The following is a 25384-nucleotide window of genomic DNA, read 5'->3' on the forward strand; positions in this document are numbered from 1 at the left end:
ACACAATTCCATCATAGTATATACACACACATATGGAGGAATATTGTGTCCACCACAGAACTGCATGATAATCTGAAATCTCAGAACACAAAAAAAAAAAAATCTGACCATTGAGAAAACAAAATCAGACTTGGGCAGTACGTATATTAAATTATTCATATATAGATCATAGTCAATCAGTGACACAGATCTGGGGATTTCCTTACATAGCTGCAGTGAGGACGTCACACCTGACCACTGCAGACACACAGTCAATCCCATCCTTTAGGCAAATTTTGCCTGATCTCGGAAAACTCTACTAACTTAAGAATGTAAACCTTTACAAGCATTTTTAGAACGTCAAAAAATCCTGAATATTTCATAACTGTGAAGTCTAATGAAGGAAATTTACTAGAGACAGAAACTACAGCTATGTACACTTTCAGATGCATATACACTTTGTAAGACATCAGTTACCTTTTCATGACCTCATTCTCAACTAAAGTGCTGTCCACCACTACAATCTGGTCAGGGATTTTCACATTCACAGATAAAAATCCCAGAAGCAAGAGAGAGAGAACAGTCACACACTGGCCGCCTGGGCCATCCAAAGGAAATGCCAGCATGTCTGTTGGAGATTCATTGTTCTGGTCACCAAAAGAGAACGTGTCCACATGATCAGCATTTCCATAAGACCTCAACTTTTCAAAGAACTGGAAGGATTCTGTACAAATTGTAGAAGGAAAGCGCCAAGTGAAAAGCCTATGGGAATAGAAAAGGTACAATCCAGTAAGCCATAAAACATTTGCTAAATTCACTGAGCAGGCAGGAGACTAAAGGATATCTTACCTGTAGTAACCTTGTGATAACTGGAAGGACATTGGCACAAAAGGTAAAGCACGGTTCTTCTTTGGTCCTAATGTGTGATTCCCACGCCTACGATTTACCAGTCTCTTCTCCTTAAATTCCAAAAAAGCCTTTCCGAGAATGTTGTCACTATACTGTCTGTACATTCGAAACGTCTACAAAAGAGAAAAATTATCCAATACAATCAAAGCTCATGTAGTCTCACGCAATCCCTATAACAATTCAAACATGGCTGCATAAAACATTACAAGACTTCACAAAAAAAGGATTTTTGAACTTACCGTAAAATCCTTTTCTCATTGGATGCATTGGGGGACATAGCACCATGGGTATATGCCCAGCTGCCACTAGAAAGGAAAAGTATTAGCTCCACCCAGATGGGCTATACCCTCTGCATAGACCAGTTGGTACTAAAGCAGAAGGCGCACCAAAATCCAGAGCGAAAAGTGAAGCCAACATGTCCTAAACCAGAAAGAGGACCATTATCGAAGAGTTCCTGGAAGCGCGGAAAATCTGAACGAAGAAAAAAAAACAAGGGTGGGATCTGTGTCCCCCGATGCATCTAACGAGAAAAGGATTTTACGGCAAGTACAAAAATAAATTTTTCGTGTAAATGGCATTGGGGGACACAGCACCATGGGACATCCCAAAGCAGACCCAGAGGGTGGGTAGAAACAGCCATGCAAAAAACCTAGCGCACAGCCGCTTGCAGAACCTGGAGACCCAAACAGGCATCGGTAGAGGCCAAGGAATGGATGTGGTAAAACCTGGAGAAGGTGTGAACTGAGGCCTTGGAGATCTGGGAGGCAGAGGCCAGATGCCAGACCGCCCAGGATGCCCCTTCGCCACATATGCTTCCTTGACAGCTGACCGAATCCAAAGGGAGATGGTGGCTTTGGAGGCTTGTGAACCCTTACACGAGCCCTCAGGGACGACCAAGAAGGAGTCAGAATGACGGAAGGACTCCGTTAACTGGAGTTACAGCCGGAGCACCCGAACCACATCCAGACGATGGAGACCTCTCTGGGATGAGAGGGGTTGGGACAGAATGAAGGCAGTACAATCTTCTCATTATGTGAAAGAGGGAAACCACCTTGGGAAGAAAGGAGGGAACTGAGCGCAGGACAACCTTGTCCTGGTGAAAAAACAAAAACTGGGACCGGCAAGAGAGCACCGCCAGCTCAGAGACTCTGCGAATGGAGATAATCACAACTAGAAAGGAAACCTTAAAAGAAAGGGAGATCCCCTTCACGGGTTAGAAGGGTGAGGACTGAAGGGCATCTAAGACCAGATTCAAATCCCATGGTTCTACTGGAGAAGAGAAGGGAGGTGGGGGGGCGAGATGAGTCACACCCTGAAGGAAGGTTTTCACTTGGGAATGAGAAGCCAAGGGCCTTTGGAAAAGAACAGACAAGGCCGAGACCTGACCTTTGAGGGAGGCAGGCAGAGACCTTTCTCAAGGCCGGCTTGAAGAAAGGTAAGAATCCTAGGGACGGAAAAAAAAGGAGAGGGTGAACCTTGTCAGATTTACACCAGGCAAAATAGGCCTTCCAGGTAAGATGGTAGATCCTGGCCAACTGGCCGGGTTTACGTGCATGAAGCATAGTCTGGATGACTGACTTGGAAAGACCGCAGAACCTCGGGACCGCGGCTTCAACAGCTACGCCGTAAAATGAAGCAGAGGTAAACTCAGGTGGAACAGCGGACATTGTGAAAGTTCGGGACTCAGTGGTAGCGAGCTGAAAGACAAGATTTGCGTACAACACCCTTCGGGGCCAGTCTGGGGCCACTAACATTGCCGGGACCTGATCCATTTTGAGGCGTTTGAGTACCAGAGGAAGAAGAAGAAGGGGAGGGAAGAGATACAGGAGGCTGAATTGGGACCACGGGAGCACTAAGGGATCTACCGCAAGAGCCGGAGGATCCCGAGACATGGCGACGTAAAGCGGAAGTTTGTGATTCAGACAGGAGGTCGAAGAGATTGAAACCCCTCTGGATTGAGAGACCACTTGCCCAGGTCGAGACGTTGGCGACTGAGGAAGTCGACTGCCCAATTGTCGAATACGGGGATGTGGACAGCGGAGAGAGCGAGAACTTGTCCCTCTGCCCACCGCAGGATGCAAGAAGCTTCCATCCGGACTGCCACGCTTCTGGTGCCCCCCTTGTGGTTCAAATAAGCCACCGCATTGGAGTTGTCCATCTGAATCCAGACAGGAAGACGGCTAAAGGGATCGGGTGTGGAATTGGGCATAAGGAATTGCAACCAGAATGCCCAGAATGCGCATGCATGGCCTGATGGACAGAGGAAACAGCTTGCAAAGGCGAGCCACCCCTGACTGGAGAGCCACTACCTTGTTCTAGGGAAGGAACACTCGTCCGAGGCAAGTGTCGAAGACCATGCCCAGGAAACCAATCCTCTGCCTGGGAACAAGTGAGGACTTGGAGTGGTTCACCAGCCACCCGAACTGGGATAGCAGGAGTTGAGTGTAAACTCCGCGCTTGACAGGGATAGGAGGAGAATAGACCCCTCCCAGAAGCCAAGAGGAGCAGGGAGGGGCCAAGAGCAAGGGGTGTGTCGAAACGGAACCGCGGGACACCGGGAGTCCTCCGGAAAAGAAAAAACAGGTGTAGGGGGCTCCTGAGGAGGAGCGAAGTTCAGGGAGGGAAAACGGGGCAAAAGGAGCACCTGGGGCCCGAGGACACGGCAGAGAAGATGCGGCCTAGTTGGGGACTAAAGTAGAAGGGAAGAGGCATAGGTGGCCAGGGACTGACCCAACAAGTAGGTGGTTGTCCTAAAATGACAACCTATCATCTCTCCAAAGGATAGGTCAGTGGCGTAAATACCGGGGAAGTGGCTACTTTGGGGCCCAGCAGCATGTCAATCAAGTCAGCTAAGCTGCCCTGCCTTTAAGTTAGTTTTTCAGGCTGTCCATCATCAACATCCTCCAATCCCTCCCAGGCCACTCCCGCTCTGTTCTAGTTAGGCACAGACAGCACAGTCTGGTACGCCCACCGACTCCTGACCATGACCAGAGGAAGCAGCAGGTGGGTGGGAGAAAAGCTCTGCGACAAGAGGAGCAACACACAGGAGTGGCACAGCAGCGCACATCAGTGACTGATGACTTACTAGGCTTTTCAGTCAGGTATGTTTGCCCGCATCCTGTCTGCCCCCCTTGCCCATGTGTGCCCTATGCCCACTGCCTTTGTGCCCCCCTTTCCCAAGTTGCCCTGCCTGGCCCCTGTGACTGTGCCTCGCTGGTTGGCTCTTTCAGGAGAGAAGTGGCTGACCATTATGTGTGCCCTTGTGGCCACAAGCTGCGCCTTCCTGGCCCCTGTCTGGGCCCTGGAACTTATCTGTGTCCCGTCCCTGGCCTCTGTCCGCGGCCATGGCCCTTATCTGTGCCCCGTCCCTGGCCCCATGTCTGCCCCCCCGAGATTAGAGATAGAGATATATATATATCTATATCTCTATATCTATATTAGGAAAAGGATGGCGTGGCAGCCTGGTCTGGTCTAGATCGTGACTAGCCAAAGGAGTGGGGTTTACACAGGAGGGGAGAGTTACAAAGCAGGCTGGGGGGCCCAGTCACTTCTAGTTACGCCCCTGGGATAGGTTATAAGTGATCGGTGTAGGTCTTACTGCTGGGACCACTACCGAACATGGGAATAGGGGTCTCATGCAGACTCTTCCATGCCGGGTGGACCAGCGATGGGCTGCCTCTAGTCACTTAATATGGCTCACTAAGCGCATTGTTCGCTGCAACAGAAAAGACAGAAATGATTACACACCACTTCTGTCTTCTCTATGGGATGTCCATCTGTCTCCAAAAATCTGGGACCCATCAGGCTCCTGCTAGACTGCCGGAACTCTAAATTTGTGCTATACAATTACAGTGGTGTAGGTTTAAGGAGGTTGTCCAGCTTTGGAGGGCCTTAGGGAATCCCCTCACCCCAAGTCATCAGACCTGTGGAGGAAAGCATACTTTGTTTTTCCATGCTACTGGGTTCTAGCTCCTTTGGTCCCCCGATGCTGTTCAGCTTTGAGGGGCTTTCAGCCAATGCATGAACAACCCTTTTAAATCCCAGAACCATGTGGTGTGTATGTACATCACATTGTAGTTATCAGATTAATTAAAGGGGTTATCCAACCCCTATGACGACCCCCCTCAATGCCCAGGCACCTCATATAGGTTATACTTACCCGGGGAGCAGGGCAAGTATAACCTATATGAGGGGCCTGGGAATACCCCGGCAGGGGGGTAGGTGTGAAGGGGGGCAGGGGGCGTTTTTGGATAACCCCTTTAAATCATTTCAAAAAAAGACTAACATACCACCTCCACTCCCTCTGTTTGACAATATTATAAGAGTAAATGCTCTTTAATGCCATTTACATGTTGTCTACATCTTAAAACAGTTGAAAACAGGAGTTGGCATATCCCACTTACCTGAAGCGATAGGCATGACTTCATTTGCATATCAGAAAGTGCCAGTGTGCTTAACATGAGGTTCTGTAACGCTGACACCTGGATGTCATCCACACTTTACAGCCCAAAAAAAAAAGAAAGGCGCTTAGAGTGACTTCAAATCAAGAAAAGCGGGAAGAAATAACACAGAGGAAAAGAATATAACGAACCAAAGCTGTACCGAAATATGCACATGGCAATTCCCTTTCACTAGATGGCATATGCCTCAGGATTCATGCACATGACAGTTGTTTCTCAGTCCGCAAATTGTGGATGCGCAAAACACGGAACAGTCGACCCCTAACAGAACAGTCCTATCGTTGTCCGTAATGCGGCCAATAATAAGACAGGTTCTATTTTCTATATTTCTATTCAATTTTTTTGTGGAACAGCCATGCAGACACAGAATGCACATTGGAGTCATTTCCGTTTATTTGCAGCCCTATTGAAGAGAATGGCAACACATATGGGCTTCAAAAAAAATTATATAAAAATACGTGTGTGCATGAGCCCTTAGGCTAAGTGGCCACATTGGTTCCAGAAGACTAATGGGGGGCCGTACTAGTTTCAAAGGGCACTGATGGAGGGTCAGTCATTGTGAAATAGCACAAAATTTTAAATATTAAAGGGGTTGTCCGGGCTTTTAATATTGATGACCTATCCTCGGGATAGGTCATCAAAATCAGATTGGCGGTGGTCCGACTCCCAGCAATCAGCTGTATGAGTAGATGGTGTACATGCAGTCTCCAGGCTCTCTTCTTGTCTATGGCAAAGCAGCGAGCGAGAAGACGGCACGCGCACACTGCGTGCGCTGTCTGCTCATACAGCTGATCGGCGGGGGTGCCGGGTGTCAGACCCATGCCAATCTGATATTGATGACCTATCCTATATTAAATGCTCAGACAAACCCTTTAACCCGACTATGGCATCTGATTAAGTGGCAAAAATAGTGGGGGAAAAACAAAAAAACAAAAACAAAGATGTTTGTGAAGGAAAGGATGCTCATACATGACAATACCTGCTGATGATTTCTAAACGAGGCTCCTGGTTCGATTCGTCTCCAACAGCCAGAACACGAAACCTGCCAAAGATTGCAATATAGACACAATAAAATCACTGAGGAGCGTTTTTCAACCTCAATTTGTGAGAATAAATACGGATGTAGCATAGTTAACAGTCAAAACACGTTAACTAAATGTGATAACTCACCAAGTCTGTGTGTCAACTATGCTACATCTGAATAAGTAGCAAATAGGACTTAATGCATCTTATGGAATGGGCGGTAGCGGCTCAGAACAACATTTGCATCATGTCTGCTTGTAACATACAAGGCATTGCATGAGAGAGAGGAGGTGCGCAACCTGCATTCCAGGCGGACAACCATAAGAAATACATGGCTGACTCGGGCCTGTGCTGCATGTTTGATACAAGGAATAGTGTGCTGTCTAAACTGGCCATATGACTACTCACAAGTGTTTTCCATTTCAGAGAGAAGAGATGTGCACCGGGTGGGGAGCAAGAACAGGTGAATGTTAATGGTGCAGTGTTATTATGGCGGGACAGTTAGATCTACTTTATTTATAGACTTCTGTTACTCAAAATTAAACTCTTGGAGCCTATCAAAAAAATGGTGCCATTGAAAAATACAACTCCTTCTGCAAAGCACAGGCTGTCAATTATGCTGATGGAAAATGTTATGGTGTTTGGAACGTGACAATAAAAACATAAAAAAAACACAAGCATGGTCATAAAGGGGTATTCCAGAGTAGTGGTTGAGCATGGCCGAGCATTTTTAATCTGCCATCTTCAGCCATCCCATCAGCACTCACGATCGACCACTGCTCCATTTAAAAAAGGGGCTCGATGACCCCCATTCTTGTAATAGGTGGGTAGAGGATAACTTGTAAATACTGGAATACACCTGTAACTCTTCAATAGTCAACCTTTCTTTTTCATCATCGCCTAGCACTTTTGGAGTAAATTTAACTATTAACTTTTGCAAATGTTTTCGGGGTTTCTTTCTAGGGGAATTTTAAATTGTAAATGGTCTTATTCGTGTGACATAAATAATGCCTTACCTTTATTCTATATGAGTTTTACAAATAAGGTGATGCCAAATATGTACATGTTTTATTACTTTTGCACAATAAAAACACTTTAAAAAATATTTTTGCCTTCGTGTTGCCATAGTCTGCCAGCCATAACCTTTTAACTTTTTCCACTGAGTGGAGCTCTGAGGGCGGCTTGATTTTTGCAGGACGAGTTGATGTTTTCGTTGGTAACATTCTGGGTTATATACACCTTTATGATCACTTTTTATCCTGTTTTTATTAATATGTTGATGCTATGTAAACTATAGGATATGAAATATATCTACTTTAAAACTTTCAGTTGTTCTGCATAGTATTTTATGTCAAACAGTTATACAAAGGTCTAGTACTACACATGTAATACACAAATAATCTACAAGTAGGGCTCGCCATCTGTACACTATAAAGCGCTGTACAACGGAAGTGCCCTCATTAACATCTGAGCAAACAGGACATTCTGTGGATATTGAAAATGATTCCAAACTCTAATGATAATGAGGAGACAGTTTTCTGCAAAAGGGTAATGTGTGGCAGTGTATTACAGTGATAAGGGATCAGAGCTGAAAACAGGAGCATGACACAAATTACATGTGATTACACCGTGGCGGAGAGTGGAACATTGCCGTAAACTAGACAATCTGCACACAACGAGTTACCTGTTAAAGAGCTCATCGACTGTGTCTGGAATTTCACGCGCTGGGGCATCCAATGCTGAGCTGAACTTCAACTTCAGACGGTCCACAAATTCTTTAAACTCAGCAGCACAAACCTTTGTGAAAGAAAGACAACCGGAATTACCGTAACCATTACTGAATTAGTACTTGCGTTGTGTGCCCACTGTTTGCAGACTCAGGTTTGCACTTAGAGGTAAACCCATCTCATAAATCAATGGCCTATCACTAGGATACGCCATTACTTTATAAAAGGTAAGGGGGTATGACCTCTGAGACCCCCACTGATCCTGGAATGATTCAGCACTGCAACCTCTTAACAGCAGCATTGTGAATGCAGCCAGGTGCCGTTCCCTGCACAGCGCATGACCGGGAGCGCTGCTGTGAGGGAAAGAACAGTCAAGGAACCATAGTGCTGAATCAACTCTGTTGGCCCCTTTCTTCATTACTAGGGCACAGGGCACCAACAATTAAAATTAGGGATGCTCAACCTGCAGCCCTCTATCTGCTGCAAAACTACAACTCCCAGCATGCCCTAATAGCTGTAAGACGTCCAGGCATGCTGGTAGTTGTAGTATTGCAACAGCTGGAGTGCTGGAGGGCCGCAGGTTGGGCAGCCCTGCCTTAAATAGAAGCAAATATTAACCACCTAAGGCCTCTTTCACAGGAGCATTACAAATTCTCTCAGGGTCTGTTCAGGAAAAAACTCATGGTTTTGCACACAAGTTTCATTTTTTACCATGCGGGGTTCTATCAGGTTTTTAATGGGTTTTTTACTACCGTAAAAAAACCTGAATAACATCAATCAACATCTCCCAGCAGCCATCAGTGAAAAATGGATTGCATCTGGAAGCCCCATTCACTTCTATGGAGTTGCGTGAAAAACGCAGAATATAGAACATGCTACAATTTTTCCTGAACGTATAAACGATGTGTGAAAAATGCATGTGCACAGACCCATTGAAATGAATAGGACAAGATTCAGTCTGGATGCTATGTGCTTGCTTCACATATCGCACTCTGACAGAAAACTGGCTCATGTGAAAGAGGCCTAACTGTTTTGCTCTGGCTGGGTTGTGGGAAAAAGCCGGAGCTGGGCTCACGCAGAAGTGGAAGGGTTGGGGGCTGCTGATATCTCCTGATTGATAGAAGCTAGCTACCCTGGTCTTGTTTGAATTGTGGCATACCAAGCTTTCATACAAGACCAAAATGACATTAGATAAGTAGGAGATATCACTGTTTGAAATCGAGTCGAGTTCTAACAGTGATCTTCCCACGTACTGAAGATATTGCAGTCATTCTAGTATTGTTTGACAGTTTGGAATACCAGCTTTCAAACATTATAAAACCCAGTAACTCAGTATCTCTAGCTGTTACCAAACCAGAGATATGAAAAACAAAAGCAGGCACCTCCCCCTCTTTTCAGTCTGGAGGAGGAGGGGGAGCTGCAGGAGGAAAGTAAAAAAAAAAAAAAAAAAAAAAAAAAAAAAAAAAATATAATAATAATAATAATAATAATAATAATAATAATAATAATAATAATAATAATAATATATAAATATATATAATATATATATATATATATATATATATAGACATGTGGCATTATCATCACTGTAATGACTTACATAAAGTTATGTTATTTTTACCACACAGTGAACATCGTAAATAATTTTTACAAAATGTTAACCCCTTCTACCCCGGGCCAGTTTTCACCCTTCTGCCTAGGTCATTTTTTTAAAAGCTTTGAAACACACATTTATGCAAGCCATTCTGTTTTCTCTTGACACATTGTACTACATAATAATCATACATTTGAGTAAATATATTTCACCTTTATTTATGAAAAAATCCCAAATTTAACAAAAATTTTGAAAAATTCACAAATTTTTTACAATTTGTATTTCTCTGCTTTGAAAACAGAAAGTGATACCTCATAAAATATTTATTACTTAACATTACATATGTCTACTTTATGTTGGCATCATTTTGTAAATGTAATTTTTTTTTTTTATGACGTTAGAAGGCTTAGAAGTTTAGCAGTAATTCTTAAAATGTTTAACCCCTTAAGGACGTAGGGCGTACCAGGACTTTAAATCGGGATTCCGGCGCCGCGGGGGTTAATCGGAACGGGATGCCGGCTGAAATCATTCAGCCGGCATCCTGTAACAACGCAGGGGGGTCATTTGACCCTCCCGTATCGGCGATCGCAGAAAACCGCAGGTCAATTCAGACCTGCAGTTTTCTGCGTTTCCGGTCCATTCGGGTCTCCGGTGACCCAATGAACCGGAAAAAGACTGCGATCGGTGGCGTGATAATACACCACCAATCGCAGTACGAAGATTTGGAGAGGCAGTGCTGGCCCTGGTGCTGAACGCCGCTGTCCAGGGTGCCGATTAGTGCAGGGGAGAGAGGCACGAGATTCAAACTTCCAGCGCTCCTCTCTCCCCTCCTCTTCCTGTTCTGCACGAGCAGCCGGCAGCACCATCCAGCACCAGCTCCTGCGTCCCCCTAATCGCCATCCATCACCCTCCTGCACCCATCGCCATCCAGGTAGGTTAGGGTCAGTGAGGGAGAGGCACCGTTAGGCAGGGAAAGAAGGGAAAAGTTAGTTTAGAAACTTTCAGACCCCAGACCCCCCCTGCTACTTGCCCCCACCACCTGGTGGAGTGAGCTGTGACACCTAAGGGCGGAAGCCTGCCCTGGGGGCGGTAAGTCTCCACAATTGCAGCCCGAAACCAACGTGCGATTGCCACCTTGGAGGCCGCCAACCCTTGCGAGGACCCTCCGGAATGACAAAAAGGGAGTCTGTACGGCGGGAGGGACCGGAGGCTGCTAAATAGATCTTCAGAGCTCTGACCACGTCCAAATGGTGTAACTCCTTTTACTTAGGGTGTGAAGGAGATGGACACAGTGAGGGAAGGACAATTTCCTCGTTTATATGGAAGTCAGTGACCACCTTCGGAAGAAAAGAAGGGATGGGCTGGAGAAACACTTTGTCCCTATGAATAACCAGGAAGGGTTCTCTGCAAGAGAGCGCCGCCAACTCGGACACCAGTCTGATGGAAGTGATAGTGACAAGAAAAACTACCTTACAGGGCTCAAAAGGGGAAGCCTGGAGCGCTGAGAGGACTAAATTCAGATCCCAAGGCGGTAAATGAGGACGGTAAGGAGGAACCGTATGTGCCACACCCTGAAGAAAAGTCCTTACAGGCCCCCTGGAAAAAGATAGAAAGCACCGACACCTGACCCTTCAAAGAACTAAGGGCCAGACCAAAGGTCCAACCCCGATTGAAGAAAGGACAGGATAGTGGGGGAAGAAAAACGAAGTGGTGGAATATTTTCACAGAAATTCACTTTCACAGAAACATGTAAAAGGAGGAAGAACCCCTGCCAAGGGGAGATCAGGGAATCCACGCCGCAAGCTTCTGGATACCTTGCTCGGGAGGGGAAGGTGGGAAGTTTCCGATTGAGCCTTGAGGCCATCAAATCCACGTCGGGGCAACCCCAACGTAGACAGATCGCCTCGAATACCTCCGGGTGGAGGGACCACTCGCATGGATCTATTGAGGAAGTCCGGAGTCCAGTTCTCCACACCCGGGATGTAGATTGCTGAAATTGCCGGTACATGGGCTTGCAATCGAGAAGAACCCTCAACGAACGGTGCAAGGCCAGTCGCTGGTCCGAAGGAAGGCGAACCTGTGCCGCTTCCGTGTACAGAAACATACCCAGAAAGACCAGTTGTCTGGAGGGAGTCAGAGATGGCTTCAGCAGATTGACCAACCACCCAAAACGTGCAAGGGCTTCCAGCGTGATCCGCTCAACGCCTGAGCGAAAGAGGGAGCCTTGATGAGGATGTCGTCCAGATAAGGTATAAGGAAGATGCCTCTGGAATGGAGCAGGGCGAGAACAGGGGCCAGAATTTTTGTGAAGACCCGAGGCGCAGTTGCCAGTCCAAACGGGAGGGCAACAAACTGGTAATGATAGTCTCCTATAGCAAACCTCAGGAAGCGCTGGTGACTCCACGAGAAGGGGACGTGGAGGTATGCGTCCTGGATATCTATGGCCGAAAGGAATTCCCCCTGCTCCAGAGAAGCAATTACGGAACAAAGGAATTCCATCCGAAACCGCTGGAGACGGAGAAACTTGTTCAGCAGTTTGAGGTCCAGGATTAGGTGCACCGAGCCCTCCTTTTTGGGGACCACAAAAAGGTTTGAATATAACCCCTTGAACCTCTCTGCTGGGGGAACAGGAGAGATGACAGGGACTGAATGGCCTGGGAGAAGGTGGCTGCTCGCTCGGGGTCCTGTGGAGGACGGGATTGAAAAAAAAAAACTGTCTGGGTGAAGAGACAGGAACTCTATTATGTATCCAGAGGATACAATCTCGAGTTCTCAAGCGCCGGAGACGTGGGCCCGCCAGACGTCCTAGAAGAGGAGGCGCCTCACTCTGTTCGGCGGGGGAGCACCTTCAGGCTGAGGACTGCTTAGCTGCAGAAGGTCGAGCGGCTTGAGGTCTGGGACGCCAGGAGGGCTGTGCCCGATAGAACGTCTTTTTGTGTCGATCTTGGGACGTAAACCCCAGCCCCCCCAGCGGAAGAGCTCGCCGTGGGACGGTAACTATTGAATCAACGAAAGGGCCTACCACCTGAGGAAACTGACCTAACATGAGAGGCCTGCTTGGTTCTAGGCTGTGGGAGATGGGTGCTCTTGCCTCCAGTGGCCTCAGAAATTTCGGCCAGCCGAGAACCAAAGAGATGGGCGCCGGCAAAGGGAAGTCTGACTAAAGAACGATTGGAAGTCGCGTCCGCTGCCCACACCTTCAGCTAAAGCTTGGGGCGTAAGGCGACTGCAAGCGCTGAAGAGCGCGCCAGCGTACAAATACGCCTCGCAGAGGAACTTCCCCGCCTGGGTGATCAGCTGCACCAAGGATCGGAGATCCTGAGCAGGGACCTCAGATACCAAGTCCTGGTCCAGCTGGCTGCCCCACTCAGATCGCCTTTGCCACCCACACATGCGAACATGGCCTAAGGGCTGAACCTGTAGCTGCAAAGAGGGACTTCGTCAAGGATTCCATCCAACGATCTTCAGTGGACTGGAGGGAGGATCCATCGGCTATAGGAATAGCCATATTTTTAGCGAGCCGTGACACTGGTGGGTTGACCTTAGGAGGGGATGCCCACATGGACACAATCCACTGGGAAAGGATATAGGACATCCAGCTTTTTTGGGGTGGAAAAACGCATGTCTGAATGATCCCAAGCCTTGGAAACCACCACCGAAAAATCATTATGGCAAGGAAACACCTTTGAGGCCTGTTTTGGACAAAAGAAGGATACCCCCTGTTGGTCAGTGGGGGGGGGGGGGGGGGGGGGAATTCATCCTGCACCTGGAAGGAGTCGCGGACGGCAGCAATGAGGCTATCCACAGTGGAGGCCAACTTAGGGCTTCTCTGTATCCATGTCCAAATCAGAATTCTCAACCTCTCCTTCAGACAGCATGTCCCCAGGAGAAGAAAAACCTGAGAGACCGTACACAGGGTGGAGAGGGAGATGCGTCAGAGGAAGAAACGTTGTCTACTCTGGGACGCTTTTGTGAATGCCGTGTGCCGACGGAACCACCAGAGGGAAGTGACCTGGAAGGGGGGGGTCGCCCGAGCAAGAAGCTCTGGAGGGTGCATCTGAGGGGGGTGCAGCCTGCACTTGTGGCGGATTCTCAACCAAGCGACCCACTATAGATAGGGTGGATTGGGAGATTTTAGCAAGCATTTCCACCGACAGAGTTCTGGCCTAATCGGATAACTCAGATGGCAGAGGGGGAGGCAGCAGTACGGGCTGAAGTGGGTGCCCCTGCCTGGGCATCTGACAAGCAGTGCAGACAGAATCCGGTTGCCCGCAAGGGAATTTTGCTGGACACATAGAGCAGGCATAATGGACAGCTATTGGCAGCCGAGGAAGAGCACCAGAGGGATCAGACATGATGGTACCCAAGAAGACACCTGGGGCTGGAGAGGATACAGAGACCAGGGTAGAGGAGACAACAGATCCTACCACAGGAGCAGATGCAGTCCAGAGAGGATGTCCCAGAGAAGAGCTGCCTGAGCGCTGTGGTGGGAAGCGAAGGCCCCGCCCCCTCAGGTCCTGCATCTCCCGTTCAGTACCGCAGCAGTGCACACGCCTCCCAGTAACCCTCGCAATGCCAGAAAACCGTAACCACCACAGTGCCTGGAACAGGCGGCTGCCTGTTCTGAAGCAGAGGGATGATAGAAAATCTGAGCGCCAATAGGCCCCACCCCCTCCCAAACCAATCTGCTCCTCTGTTCTCAAAGCGCCGAAGAGTGCGTGAGTAATAATAAGAATCACCCCAGCTGGTCAAGTCATACAGGAGACCGGAGAGTGCCTCTTCTAGAGAGGGAGTTGGGAGGAGAAAGGGAGAGGAGAGAGGATCTGTGCAGCCGAACTGGAAGGGGAGGGGGAGGGGCGACGGACGGGAGCAGGCATCACTCATCTGTCCAGCCGCCATCTTCACCCTTCCTCTTCTCCAGCAGGGTCACCCCTTCAGCTACTGGCACCGTAGTGGCAGGACGCTGAAAGAGGGATTTGGATGGGTGACCAATCTGCTGGCGGGATGCAGGGGAGCGAGGATGCCCTGGTCCCCTTGTCTTCTTGTGGGGGAGGAGGCAGCGTGGCGGACCAACGCTGGCGTGCTTCCCCGGGAGAACAGGAAGGCTAAGCGACCACTATTTCCAAACTGAAAAAATAAAAAAAAATAGAAATAAAATAAACTTGCCTCCTATTGACACTAGAAAAAACTGAAGCTCTCTCTCCAGGCTGGAGAGGGTATAGCTGCCAGGGAAGGAGCTAACAGCTTTTACTAGTGTCAACGCCTCCTAGAGGACAAAGCTATACCCACGGTTCCTGTGTCCCCCAATGAATATGGGCGAGAAATAAAAATTTTGATGAACAAAAAAAAAAATCAAAACGTTATGACTGCTGGGACACAAAGGGGGAAAATATTATTGGTCCTTAGCCAGCTCAGCTCCCCTGGCTTAAACCCCCTTAATGACCAGACCACTTTTTACAATTCTGCACTACACTACTTTCACGGTTTATTGCTCGGTCATACAACTTGCCACCCAAATGAATTTTACCTCCATTTCTTCTCACCAATAGAGCTTTCATTTGGTGGTATTTCATTGCTGCTGACATTTTTAATTTTTTTTTATATTAATCAAAATTGACCGACATTTAAAAAAAAAAAAAACATTTTTCACTTTCTGTTGCAAAATTTTTCAATTAAAACTACATTTCTATATAAATTTTTCTCAAAATTTATTGTTCTACATGTCTTTGATTAAAAAAATAAAATAAATGCAATAAGTGTATATTTATTGGTTTGGGTAAAAGTTAGCGTTTATAAACTATGGTACAAAAATGTGAATTTCCGCATTTTGAAGCAGCTCTGACTTTCTGAGCACCTGTCATGTTTCCTGAGGTTCTACAATGCCCAGACAGTAGAAACACCCCACAAATGACCCCATTTCGGAAAGTAAAGACCCTAAGGTATTCGCTGATGGGCATAGTGAGTTCATGGAAGTTTTTATTTTTTGTCACAAGTTAGCGGAAAATGATTTTTTTTTTTCTTACAAAGTCTCATATTCCACTAACTTGTGACAAAAGATAAAATTTTACATGAACTCACCATACCCCTCACGGAATACCTTGGGGTGTCTTCTTTCCAAAATGGGGTCACTTGTGGGGTATTTATACTGCCCTGGTGTCACGGAAGGTGTACAGAAAACTAGAAGACACAAAATGAAGATCTGACTGACTGGATCCAAAACTAAGGAACAAAAGGGAGAGCCCTGCAACAGACCTGGCTCTCTCCCTAACTGCTCAGCCTATGCAAAAATCTCAATGGTAGATGATCGCATATCCTCATACCTCGACTGTGAGGGGACACGACCACCGGCTCCCTACACTTGATACAGAGGGAGTCAGGGTCATCTGGGATCCAGCAAACAGGAAAACACAAATGAATGAACAAAACTTATCTGTAGAAGACTCAGTAGTAGCATCCAGCATGCATACACTCCAGGAAGTTGTATAAACCGCAAAGTGATGCAGTATGGGAAGGAATTTAAAGGGATGCAATCAGTGCAACTACATGACAGCTGAGAGAGACTAACGAGATGAGAAAACGAAAGCAAAACAAAAGGAACCTCAAGGAGGAGGTTCTGAAGGACGTCTGTCAAAGCTTCTCAGATGTCTGGTGGTGACAGTACCCCTCCTTCTATGAGTGGACTCTGGACACTCAGAGCCCACCTTCTCAGGATGGGACCTATGGAAAGCCCTGATGAGACGAGTGGCCTTAATGTCAGTCACTGGGACCCACATCCTCTCCTCAGGACCATAGCCCTCCCAATGAACGAAGTACTGGAGAGAACCGCGGACAACACGAGAATCCACAATCCTAGAGACCTGAAATTCAAGATTACCATCAACCACAATCGGAGGAGGAGGCAAAGACAAGGGTACAATGGGTTTAACATAAGGTTTTAATAAGGACTTATGAAAAACATTATGGATCTTCCAAGTCTGAGGAAGATCAAGACGGTAGGCAACAGGATTGATGACTGACAAGATTTTGTAAGGCACAATAAACTTAGGACCCAACTTCCAGGAGGGAACCTTCAATTTGATATTCTTAGTAGACAACCACACCAGATCACCAACATTCAGGTCCGGACCAGGCACACGTCTCTTATCCGCCACACGCTTCTATCTCTCACTCATGCTCTTTATATTATCCTGAATCTTTTGCCAAATAGATGACAAAGACGAGGAGAATCTGTCCTCATCAGGTAAACCAGAAGACCCCTCTCCAGAGAATGTCCCAAACTGCGGATGAAACCCATATGCACCAAAAAATGGTGACTTATCAGAGGACTCCTGACGACGGTTATTTAAAGCAAACTCAGCAAAGGGACAAAAAAACACCAATCCTCCTGATTCTCCGCCACAAAACAGCGAAGATATGTCTCCAGATTCTGATTGACGCGCTCTGTCTGGCCATTCGACTGCGGGTGGAAAGCAGAAGAGAATGACAACCGAACCCCCAAGCGAGAACAGAAAGCCTTCCAGAATCTGGAAACAAACTGTGTGCCCCTATCAGAGACTATGTCTGAAGGAATACCATGCAATTTGACAATGTGATCAATAAATGCCTGCGCCAGCGTCTTAGCATTAGGCAAGCCAGGAAAAGGAATTAAATGCACCATTTTGCTAAAACGGTCCACCACCACCAGAATCCCAGTCTTCCCCGAGGAACAAGGCAGGTCCGTAATGAAGTCCATGGACAGATGTGTCAAAGGACGGGAAGGAATGGGTAACGGAAGGAGAGGACCTGATGGCCGTGAATGAGGGACTTTGGCACGAGCGCAGGTCTCGCAGGCTGCCACAAAACCCTCAACCGACTTACGAAGCGCCGGCCACCAGAATCTCTGGGTACAGCGATGAGATCCACTGTACCCTCGTCTTTGCCTCCTCCTCCAATTGTGGTTGATGGTAATCTTGAATTTCAGGTCTCTAGGATTGTAGATTCTCGCGTTGTCCGCGGTTCTCTCTAGTACCTCGTTCATTGGGAGGGTTATGGACCTGAGGAGAGGATGTGGGTCCCAGTGACTGACATTAAGGCCACTCGTCTCATCAGGGCTTTCCATAGGTCCCATCCTGAGAAGGAGGGCTCCGAGTGTCCAGAGTCCACTCGTAGAAGGAGGAGTACTGTCACCACCAGACAACTGAGAAGCTCTGACAGACGTCCTTCAGAACCTCCTCCTTGAGGTTCCTTTTGTTTTGCTTTCGTTTTCTCATCTCGTTAGCCTCTCTCAGCTGTCATGTAGTTGCACTGATTGCATCCCTTTAAATCCCTTCCCATACTGCATCACTTTGCGGTTTATACAACTTCCTGGAGTGTATGCATGCTGGATGCAACTACTGAGTCTTCTACAGATAAGATTTATGTCATGATGTTATGTAGATGTGTATGTGATTTGCTTGTTTATTGCACCTTATGGTTTCCTGGTTTCCCGTGTCTTGTGTGTTGTGTGCTGTGCCCGTGTGTGTTCTTTGGACAGCAGCGCGTCTGCATGGGTTCCAGGCTTTGTGTCTGTGGCAGGTAGGTGCTATACTTTGCATTTACCTGCCATTGCCATAAGTTGTTCGTGTCTCCCTTTTCTTTGTAGCTTGGCCACTTTAGACTCCTGTTTCTCTGCGTCCAGGAGGAACAGGTAGTCTACCCAGCTCCTAGCTTAGGGACCTGCGGAGGGTTAGTAGGGACCCGAGGTTCCGGAGCACGAGTCCTCCTACCTTCAAGGTCGGCTCATGCCGCTAGGAGTTAGGGTCAGATTAGGGAAGCTTTAGGAGGTGACCTGCTCCCTAATTCTGCCTTCCTGGCTGAGTCGTTATTACCATCTTCTGGCATCGCACGGCTGAGGGTTTTCCCCATCCTCAGCCGTGACACCTGGCATTTTAGGGGACCTAAAGCGTGAGAAGTAGTTTGGAATCCAAAATGCATAAAAAATGCCCTTTATAAAAGGTGCTCTTTATAATTTGGGCCCCTTTGCCCACCTAGGCTGCAAAAAAGTGTCACACATGTGGTATCGCCGTACTCAGAAGAAGTAGGGCAATGTGTTTTGGGGTTTTACATATCGATAAATACATATGATAAATATCTTGCTAAAAGACAACTTTTCCCTTTTTTTTTTATACAAAGTTGTCATTTTACAGAGAAATTTCTCTCACCCAGCATGGGTATAAGTAAAAATACACCCCAAAACACATTGCCTTACATCTCCCGAGTACGGTGATACCACATGTGTGACACTTTTTTGCAGCCTAGGTGCGCAAAGGGGCCCAAATTCCAATGAGTACCTTTTAGGAGGGCATTTTTAGGCATTTGGATTCCAGACTTCTTCTCACGCTTTAGGGCCCCTAAAATGCCAGGGCAGTATAAACACCCCACATGTGACCCCATTTTGGAAAGAAGACACCCCAAGGTATTCTGTGAGGGGCATGGCGAGTTCCTAGAATATTTTTTTTTGGGCACAAGTTAGCGGAAAATGGTTTTGCAAGAGAAACAAAAAAAATTTCCACTAACTTCTGGGAACTCACCATGCCCCTCACGGAATACATTGGGGGGGTCTTCTTCCCAAAATAGGGTCACTTATGGGGTATTTATATTGAACTGGCATTTTAGGGGCCCTAAAGCGTGAGAAGAAGTCTGGAATATAAATGTCTACAAAATTTTACGCATTTGGATTCCGTGAGGGGTATGGTGAGTTCATGTGAGATTTTATTTTTTTGTCACAAGTTAATGGAATATGAGACTTTGTAAGAAAAAACAAAAAATAAAAATAAATTCTGCTAACTTGTGCCCAAAAAAAAAAAAATAAAAAAATCTATGAACTCGCCATGCCCCTCAAAAGTGATCTTTATAGCGCCGCAGCGATTTTACTGTGTTTTTGCAGTGATCAGAAAAAAAAGAATTCTGTCACTGCAGTGGGGCGGACTGAATGCAAGTGTGCGCACAAGATCAGGCCTGATCGGGCGAACACAGCGTTTTTTTTTTGTAGAGCCTATGGAACATGTCCTATTCTTGTCCGCAATTGCAGACAAGAAAAGGCATTTTCTATATAGTTCTGGCAATGTGCGGATCCGTAAAATGCGGAAAGCACATTGCCGGTGTCAGTGTTTTGCAGATCTGCAGTGTCCGTGTTTTGCAGATCCAGGGATCCGCAAAACACATATGGACGTCTGAATGGAGCCTTACAGGGGGGTGATCAGGGGTTAATAAGTGATGGGGGGGGGGAGGGGGTGTAGTGTAGTGTGGTGCTACTTATTACAGAGCTGCCTGTGTCCTCTGGTGGTCGATCCAAGCAAAAGGGACCACCAGAGGACCAGGTAGCAGGTATATCAGACGCTGTTAACAAAACAGCGTCTGATATACAGTACAGACCAAAAGTTGGGACACACCTTCTCATTCAAAGAGTTTTCTTCATTTTTATGACTATGAAAATTGTAGATTCACACTGAAGGCATCAAAACTATGAATTAACACATGTGGAATTATATACATAAAGTGTGAAACAACTGAAAATGTCATATTCTAGGTTCTTCAAAGTAGCCACCTTTTGCTTTGATTACTGCTTTGCACACTCTTGATGAGCTTCAAGAGGTAGTCACCTGAAATGGTCTTCCAACAGTCTTGAAGGAGTTTCCAGAGATGCTTAGCACTTGTTGGCCCTTTTGCCTTCACTCTGCGGTCCAGCTCACCCCAAACCATCTCGATTGGGTTCAGTTCCGGTGACTGTGGAGGCCAGGTCATCTGGCGCAGCACCCCAACACTCTCCTTCATGGTCAAATAGCCCTTACACAGCCTGGAGGTGTGTTTGGGGTCATTGTCCTGTTGAAAAATAAATGATGGTCCAACTAAACGCAAACCGGATGGAATAGCATGCCGCTGCAAGATGCTGTGGTAGCCATGCTGGTTCAGTATGCCTTCAATTTTGAATAAATCCCCAACAGTGTCACCAGCAAAGCACCCCCACACCATCACACCTCCTCCTCCATGCTTCACGGTGGGAACTAGGCATGTAGAGTCCATCCGTTCACCTTTTCTGCGTCGCACAAAGACACGGTGGTTGGAACCCAAGATCTCAAATTTGGACTCATCAGACCAAAGCACAGATTTCCACTGGTCTAAAGTGCATTCCTTGTGTTCTTTAGCCCAAACAAGTCTCTTCTGCTTGTTGCCTGTCCTTAGCAGTGGTTTCCTAGCAGATATTCTACCATGAAGGCCTGATTCACAGAGTCTCCTTTTAAGAGTTGTTCTAGAGATGTGTCTGCTGCTAGAACTCTGTGTGGCATTGACCTGGTCTCTAATCTGAGCTGATGTTAACCTGCGATTTCTGAGGCTGGTGACTCGGATGAACTTATCCTCCGCAGCAGAGGTGACTCTTGGTCTTCCTTTCCTGGGGCAGTCCGCATGTGAGCCAGTTTCTTTGTAGTGTTTGATGGTTTTTGTGACTGCACTTGGGGACACTTTCAAAGTTTTCCCAATTTTTCGGACTGACCGACCTTCATTTCTTAAAGTAATGATGGCTACTTGTTTTTCTTTACTTAGCTGTTTTTTTTTCTTGCCCTAATACAAATTCTAACAGTCTATTCAGTAGGACTGTCAGCTGTGTATCCACCTGACTTCTCCACAATGCAACTGATGGTCCCAACCCCATTTATAAGGCAAGAAATCCCACTTATTAAACCTGACAGGGCACACATTGAAAACCATTTCAGGTGACGACCTCTTGAAGCTCATCAAGAGAATGCCAAGAATGTGCAAAGCAGTAATCAAAGCAAAAGGTGGCTACTTTGAAGAACCTAGAATATGACATATTTTCTGTTTCACACTTTTTTGTTATGTATATAATTCCACATGTCTTAATTCATAGTTTTGATGCCTTCAGTGTGAATCTACAATTTTCATAGTCATGAAAATAAAGAAAACTCTTTGAATGAGGTGTGTCCAAACTTTTGGTCTGTACTGTACCTTTCAAGGGTTAATAAAAATCGGATCTACAGCCTGCCAGCGAATGATCGCTGCTGGCAGGCTGTAGATGAACTAGTTTACCTTCGGATCCTGTGAGCACGCTTTCACGGGAAATCTCGCGTCTCGCGAGATGACGCGCCGGCGCATCAAAGAGGAATAACCCGGCCTCCCGCAGGACGCAATCCTGCGTTAGGCGGTCGGGTAGCGGTTAAAGGGGTTATCCAACCCCTATAATGAGCACCCTAATGCCTGGGTCAGTCATATAGAACAAAGAAACATAGAAGGTGTTGGCAGATAAGAACCATTTGGCCCATCTAGTCTGCCCAATATACTGAATACTATGAATAGCCCTTGGCCCTATCTTATATGAAGGATGGCCTTATGCCTATCCCATGCATGCTTAAACTCCTTCACTGTATTTGCAGCTACCACTTCTGCAGGAAGGCTATTCCATGCATCCACTACTATCTCAGTAAAGTAATACTTCCTGATATTACTTTTAAACCTTTGCCCCTCTAATTTAAAACTATGTCCTCTTGTAGCAGTTTTTCTTCTTTTAAATATTCTCTCCTCTTTTACCTTGTTGATTCCCTTTATGTATTTAAAAGTTTCTATCCTATCCCCTCTGTCTCGTCTTTCTTCCAAGCTATACATGTTAAGGTCCTTTAATCTTTCCTGGTAATTTTTATCCTGCAATCCATGTACTAGTTTAGTAGCTCTTCTCTGAACTCTCTCCAAAAGTATCAATATCCTTCTGGAGATATGGTGTCCAGTACTGCGCACAATACTTAAAATGAGGTCTCACTAGTGCTCTGTAGAGCGGCATGAGCACCTCCATCTTTCTACTGGTAATGCCTCTCCCTATACACCCAAGCATTATGATAGCATTTCCTGCTGCTCTATGACATTGTCTGCCTACCTTTAAGTCTTCTGAAATAATGACCCCTAAATCCCTTTCTTCAGATACTGAGGTTAGGACTGTATCACTGATTTTATATTCTGCTCTTGGGTTTTTACGCCCCAGGTGCATTATCTTGAACTTCTCAACATTCAATTTTAGTTGCCAGATTTTTGACCATTCCTTTAGTTTTCCTAAATCCTTTTCCATTTGGTGTATCCCTCCAGGAACATCCACCATGTTATAAATCTTTGTGTCATCAGCAAAAAGACACACCTTACCATCGAGGCCTTCTGCAATTTCGCTGATAAAGATATTAAACAATATGGGTCCCAGAACAGATCCCTGAGGTACCCTACTGGTAACAAGACCATGGTCTGAATAGACTCCATTGACTACAACCCTCTGTTGTCTGTCCCTTAGCCACTGCCTAATCCATTCAACAATATGGGAGTCCAAGTCCAAAGACTGCAATTTATTGATAAGCCTTCTATGTGGGACAGTAATCAAAAGCCTTACTAGTCCAGATAAGCAATGTCTACTGCACCTCCGCTAGCTGATCCCTACACAGCCGCCACTGCATCTCCCTGTCGCACGGATCAAAACATCTGGTGACTGGCAGGTGGGGCAGCCAATAGCAGACAGTGATGGGGACGAGCTTCCCTACCATTGCGGGTGATGCTAGGGAGGCTTGCCCCTGTCTCAGCCTACTATTGTCAGCTCCTCCTACATTGCCGGATGTTTTTCTGTGCGACGAGTAGATGCAGCAGCGGCCGTGCGAAGATCAGAAGTGACTCGTGTTGGGGAGTGGGGTAAATATAACCTATATGAGGGGCCTGGGCATTTGGGGTGGTGTCAATATAGGGGTGACAGATTCCTCATAAAATAACATCACTAAGGGGGTAAAAATGCAATTGTGTCCCCTGAGTTGTGCTCCAATAAGATTTACTGCAGACACATGGAAAATCTACAATAAAAAACTTTTTTATTGGGAGAGATTTTCCAAGTTTAATGTGACTGTTAGGAGCTTAAAGGGGTATTTCCATCTTGGATAGCAATGGCACATTGATAGGATATACAATCATTTTATAAGGAATCTGTCAATATGATTTTGGAGTATTACTTGTGGTAATACAAGAGAAATTCTGTAAAAATGCTTCCAGATCGGTATTTTTTTTATTTTCAATCTGCACCAGTTCCCCCGCTGTTGGTACTGAAAGCTGTGCTGACAAATTCAATTCAGACTGCTGAGCTCACACATAAAATGTAGAGGAATCATGAGTGAAAACTAGAGTTGTTGCGAAACCCAAATTTTGATTCGGTTTCGATACCATAAAAAAGTATTGCGATACTAGATACCATGCGAAAAAAAAAAAAAAAAGCCAAGTGCATTCCGTATTTTTGGAGTTTTCGGACGCGGCGGTGTTCATTTATTTATTGTTTATATATAAAATCGGGAAAGGGGGTGATTTATACTTAACCACTTAAGGACCACAGGTTTATACCCCCCTGGTGACCAGGCCCTTTTTTACAAATCGGCACTTCACAACTTTAACGGTTTATTGCTCGGTAATGCAACTTGGCACCCAAATTAATTTTACCTCCTTTTCTTCTCACAAATACAGCTTTCTTTTGGTGGCATTTAAATGCTGCTGAGATTTTTCATTTTTCTCATATCAATCAAATTAGACCGCAATTTTCTCAACAAAAAAAAAAAGTGTATTCTTTAACTTTTTCTGGTAAAATTGTTCAAATATAATTACATTTCTATACAAGTTTGTGTCAGAATTTATTGTGCTACATGTCTTTGATAAAAAAAAAAAAAAAAAAATCCAATAAGTGTATATTTATTGGTTTGCGCAAAAAATAGCGTTTACAAACTATGGTACAAAAATGTGCATTTTGAAGCAGCTCTGACTTTCTGAGCACCTGTCATGTTTCTTGAGGAGCTAGAATGCCAGTATAAATACCCCCCAAATGACCCAATTTTAGAAAGAAGACACCCCAAAGTATTGGCGGAGGGGCATGGTGAGTTCATGTATAATTTAATTTTTTTTCACAAGTTAGCGGAAAATGACACTTTGAGAAAAAAAAATATATATAATAAAGTTTCCATTTCTGCTAACTTCTGGCAAAAAAATAAATCTCCCACGGACTCACTATGCCCCTCAGTGAATATATTGGGGTGTCTACTTTCCGAAATGGGGTCATTTGTGGGGTGTGTTTACTGTTCTGGCATTTTGGGCGGGGCTAAATTGTGAGCAACCCTGTAAAGCCTAAAGGTACTCGTTGGACTAGGCTGCAAAAAAGTGTCCCAGATGTGGTATCGCCGTACTCAGAAGAAGTAGGGCAATGTGTTTTGGGGTGTATTTTTACATATACCCATGCTGGGTGAGAGAAATATCTCTGTGAATTGACAACTTTGTATACATTTTTTTAAGTTGTCATTTACAGAGATATTTCTCACACACAGTATGGGTATATGTAAAAATACACCCCAAAACACAGTACGGCGATACCTCATGTGTGACACTTTTTTGCAGCCTAGGCGCGCAAAGGGGCCCAAATTCCAATGAGTACCTTTAGGATTTCACAGGGCATTTTTACACATTTGGATTCCAAACCACTTCTCACGTTTTAGGGCCCCTAAAATGCCAGGGCAGTAAAAAAAAACAAAAAAAAAAACACAAGTGACCCCATTTTGGAAAGAAGAGGGGCATGGCGAGTGAGGGGCATGGCGAGTTCATAGAAGATTTTATTTTATTTTTTTGGGCACAAGTTAGCGGAAAATGTTTTTTTTTTTTCTTACAAA

At 45.8% G+C, this 25384-nt stretch overlaps 1 protein-coding gene across 1 annotated transcript in view; it reads right to left on the bottom strand.

Moving 5' to 3' along the window:
• Window positions 1-25384, bottom strand: part of GTF3C1 (general transcription factor IIIC subunit 1) — a 146012-nt gene that overhangs the window by 19763 nt on the left and 100865 nt on the right. The window contains exons 27-31 of the mRNA XM_044304002.1: window positions 8056-8168; window positions 6328-6390; window positions 5292-5385; window positions 829-1001; window positions 457-741 (exon numbers count right to left, since the gene is read on the bottom strand). Of these exons, the coding sequence (XP_044159937.1) occupies window positions 457-741; window positions 829-1001; window positions 5292-5385; window positions 6328-6390; window positions 8056-8168 (728 nt within the window). The remainder of the gene's footprint in view (window positions 1-456; window positions 742-828; window positions 1002-5291; window positions 5386-6327; window positions 6391-8055; window positions 8169-25384) is intronic.

This window comes from Bufo gargarizans, chromosome 8 (genome assembly GCF_014858855.1).
Source record: "Bufo gargarizans isolate SCDJY-AF-19 chromosome 8, ASM1485885v1, whole genome shotgun sequence".
Taxonomy (NCBI): Eukaryota; Metazoa; Chordata; class Amphibia; order Anura; family Bufonidae; genus Bufo; species Bufo gargarizans.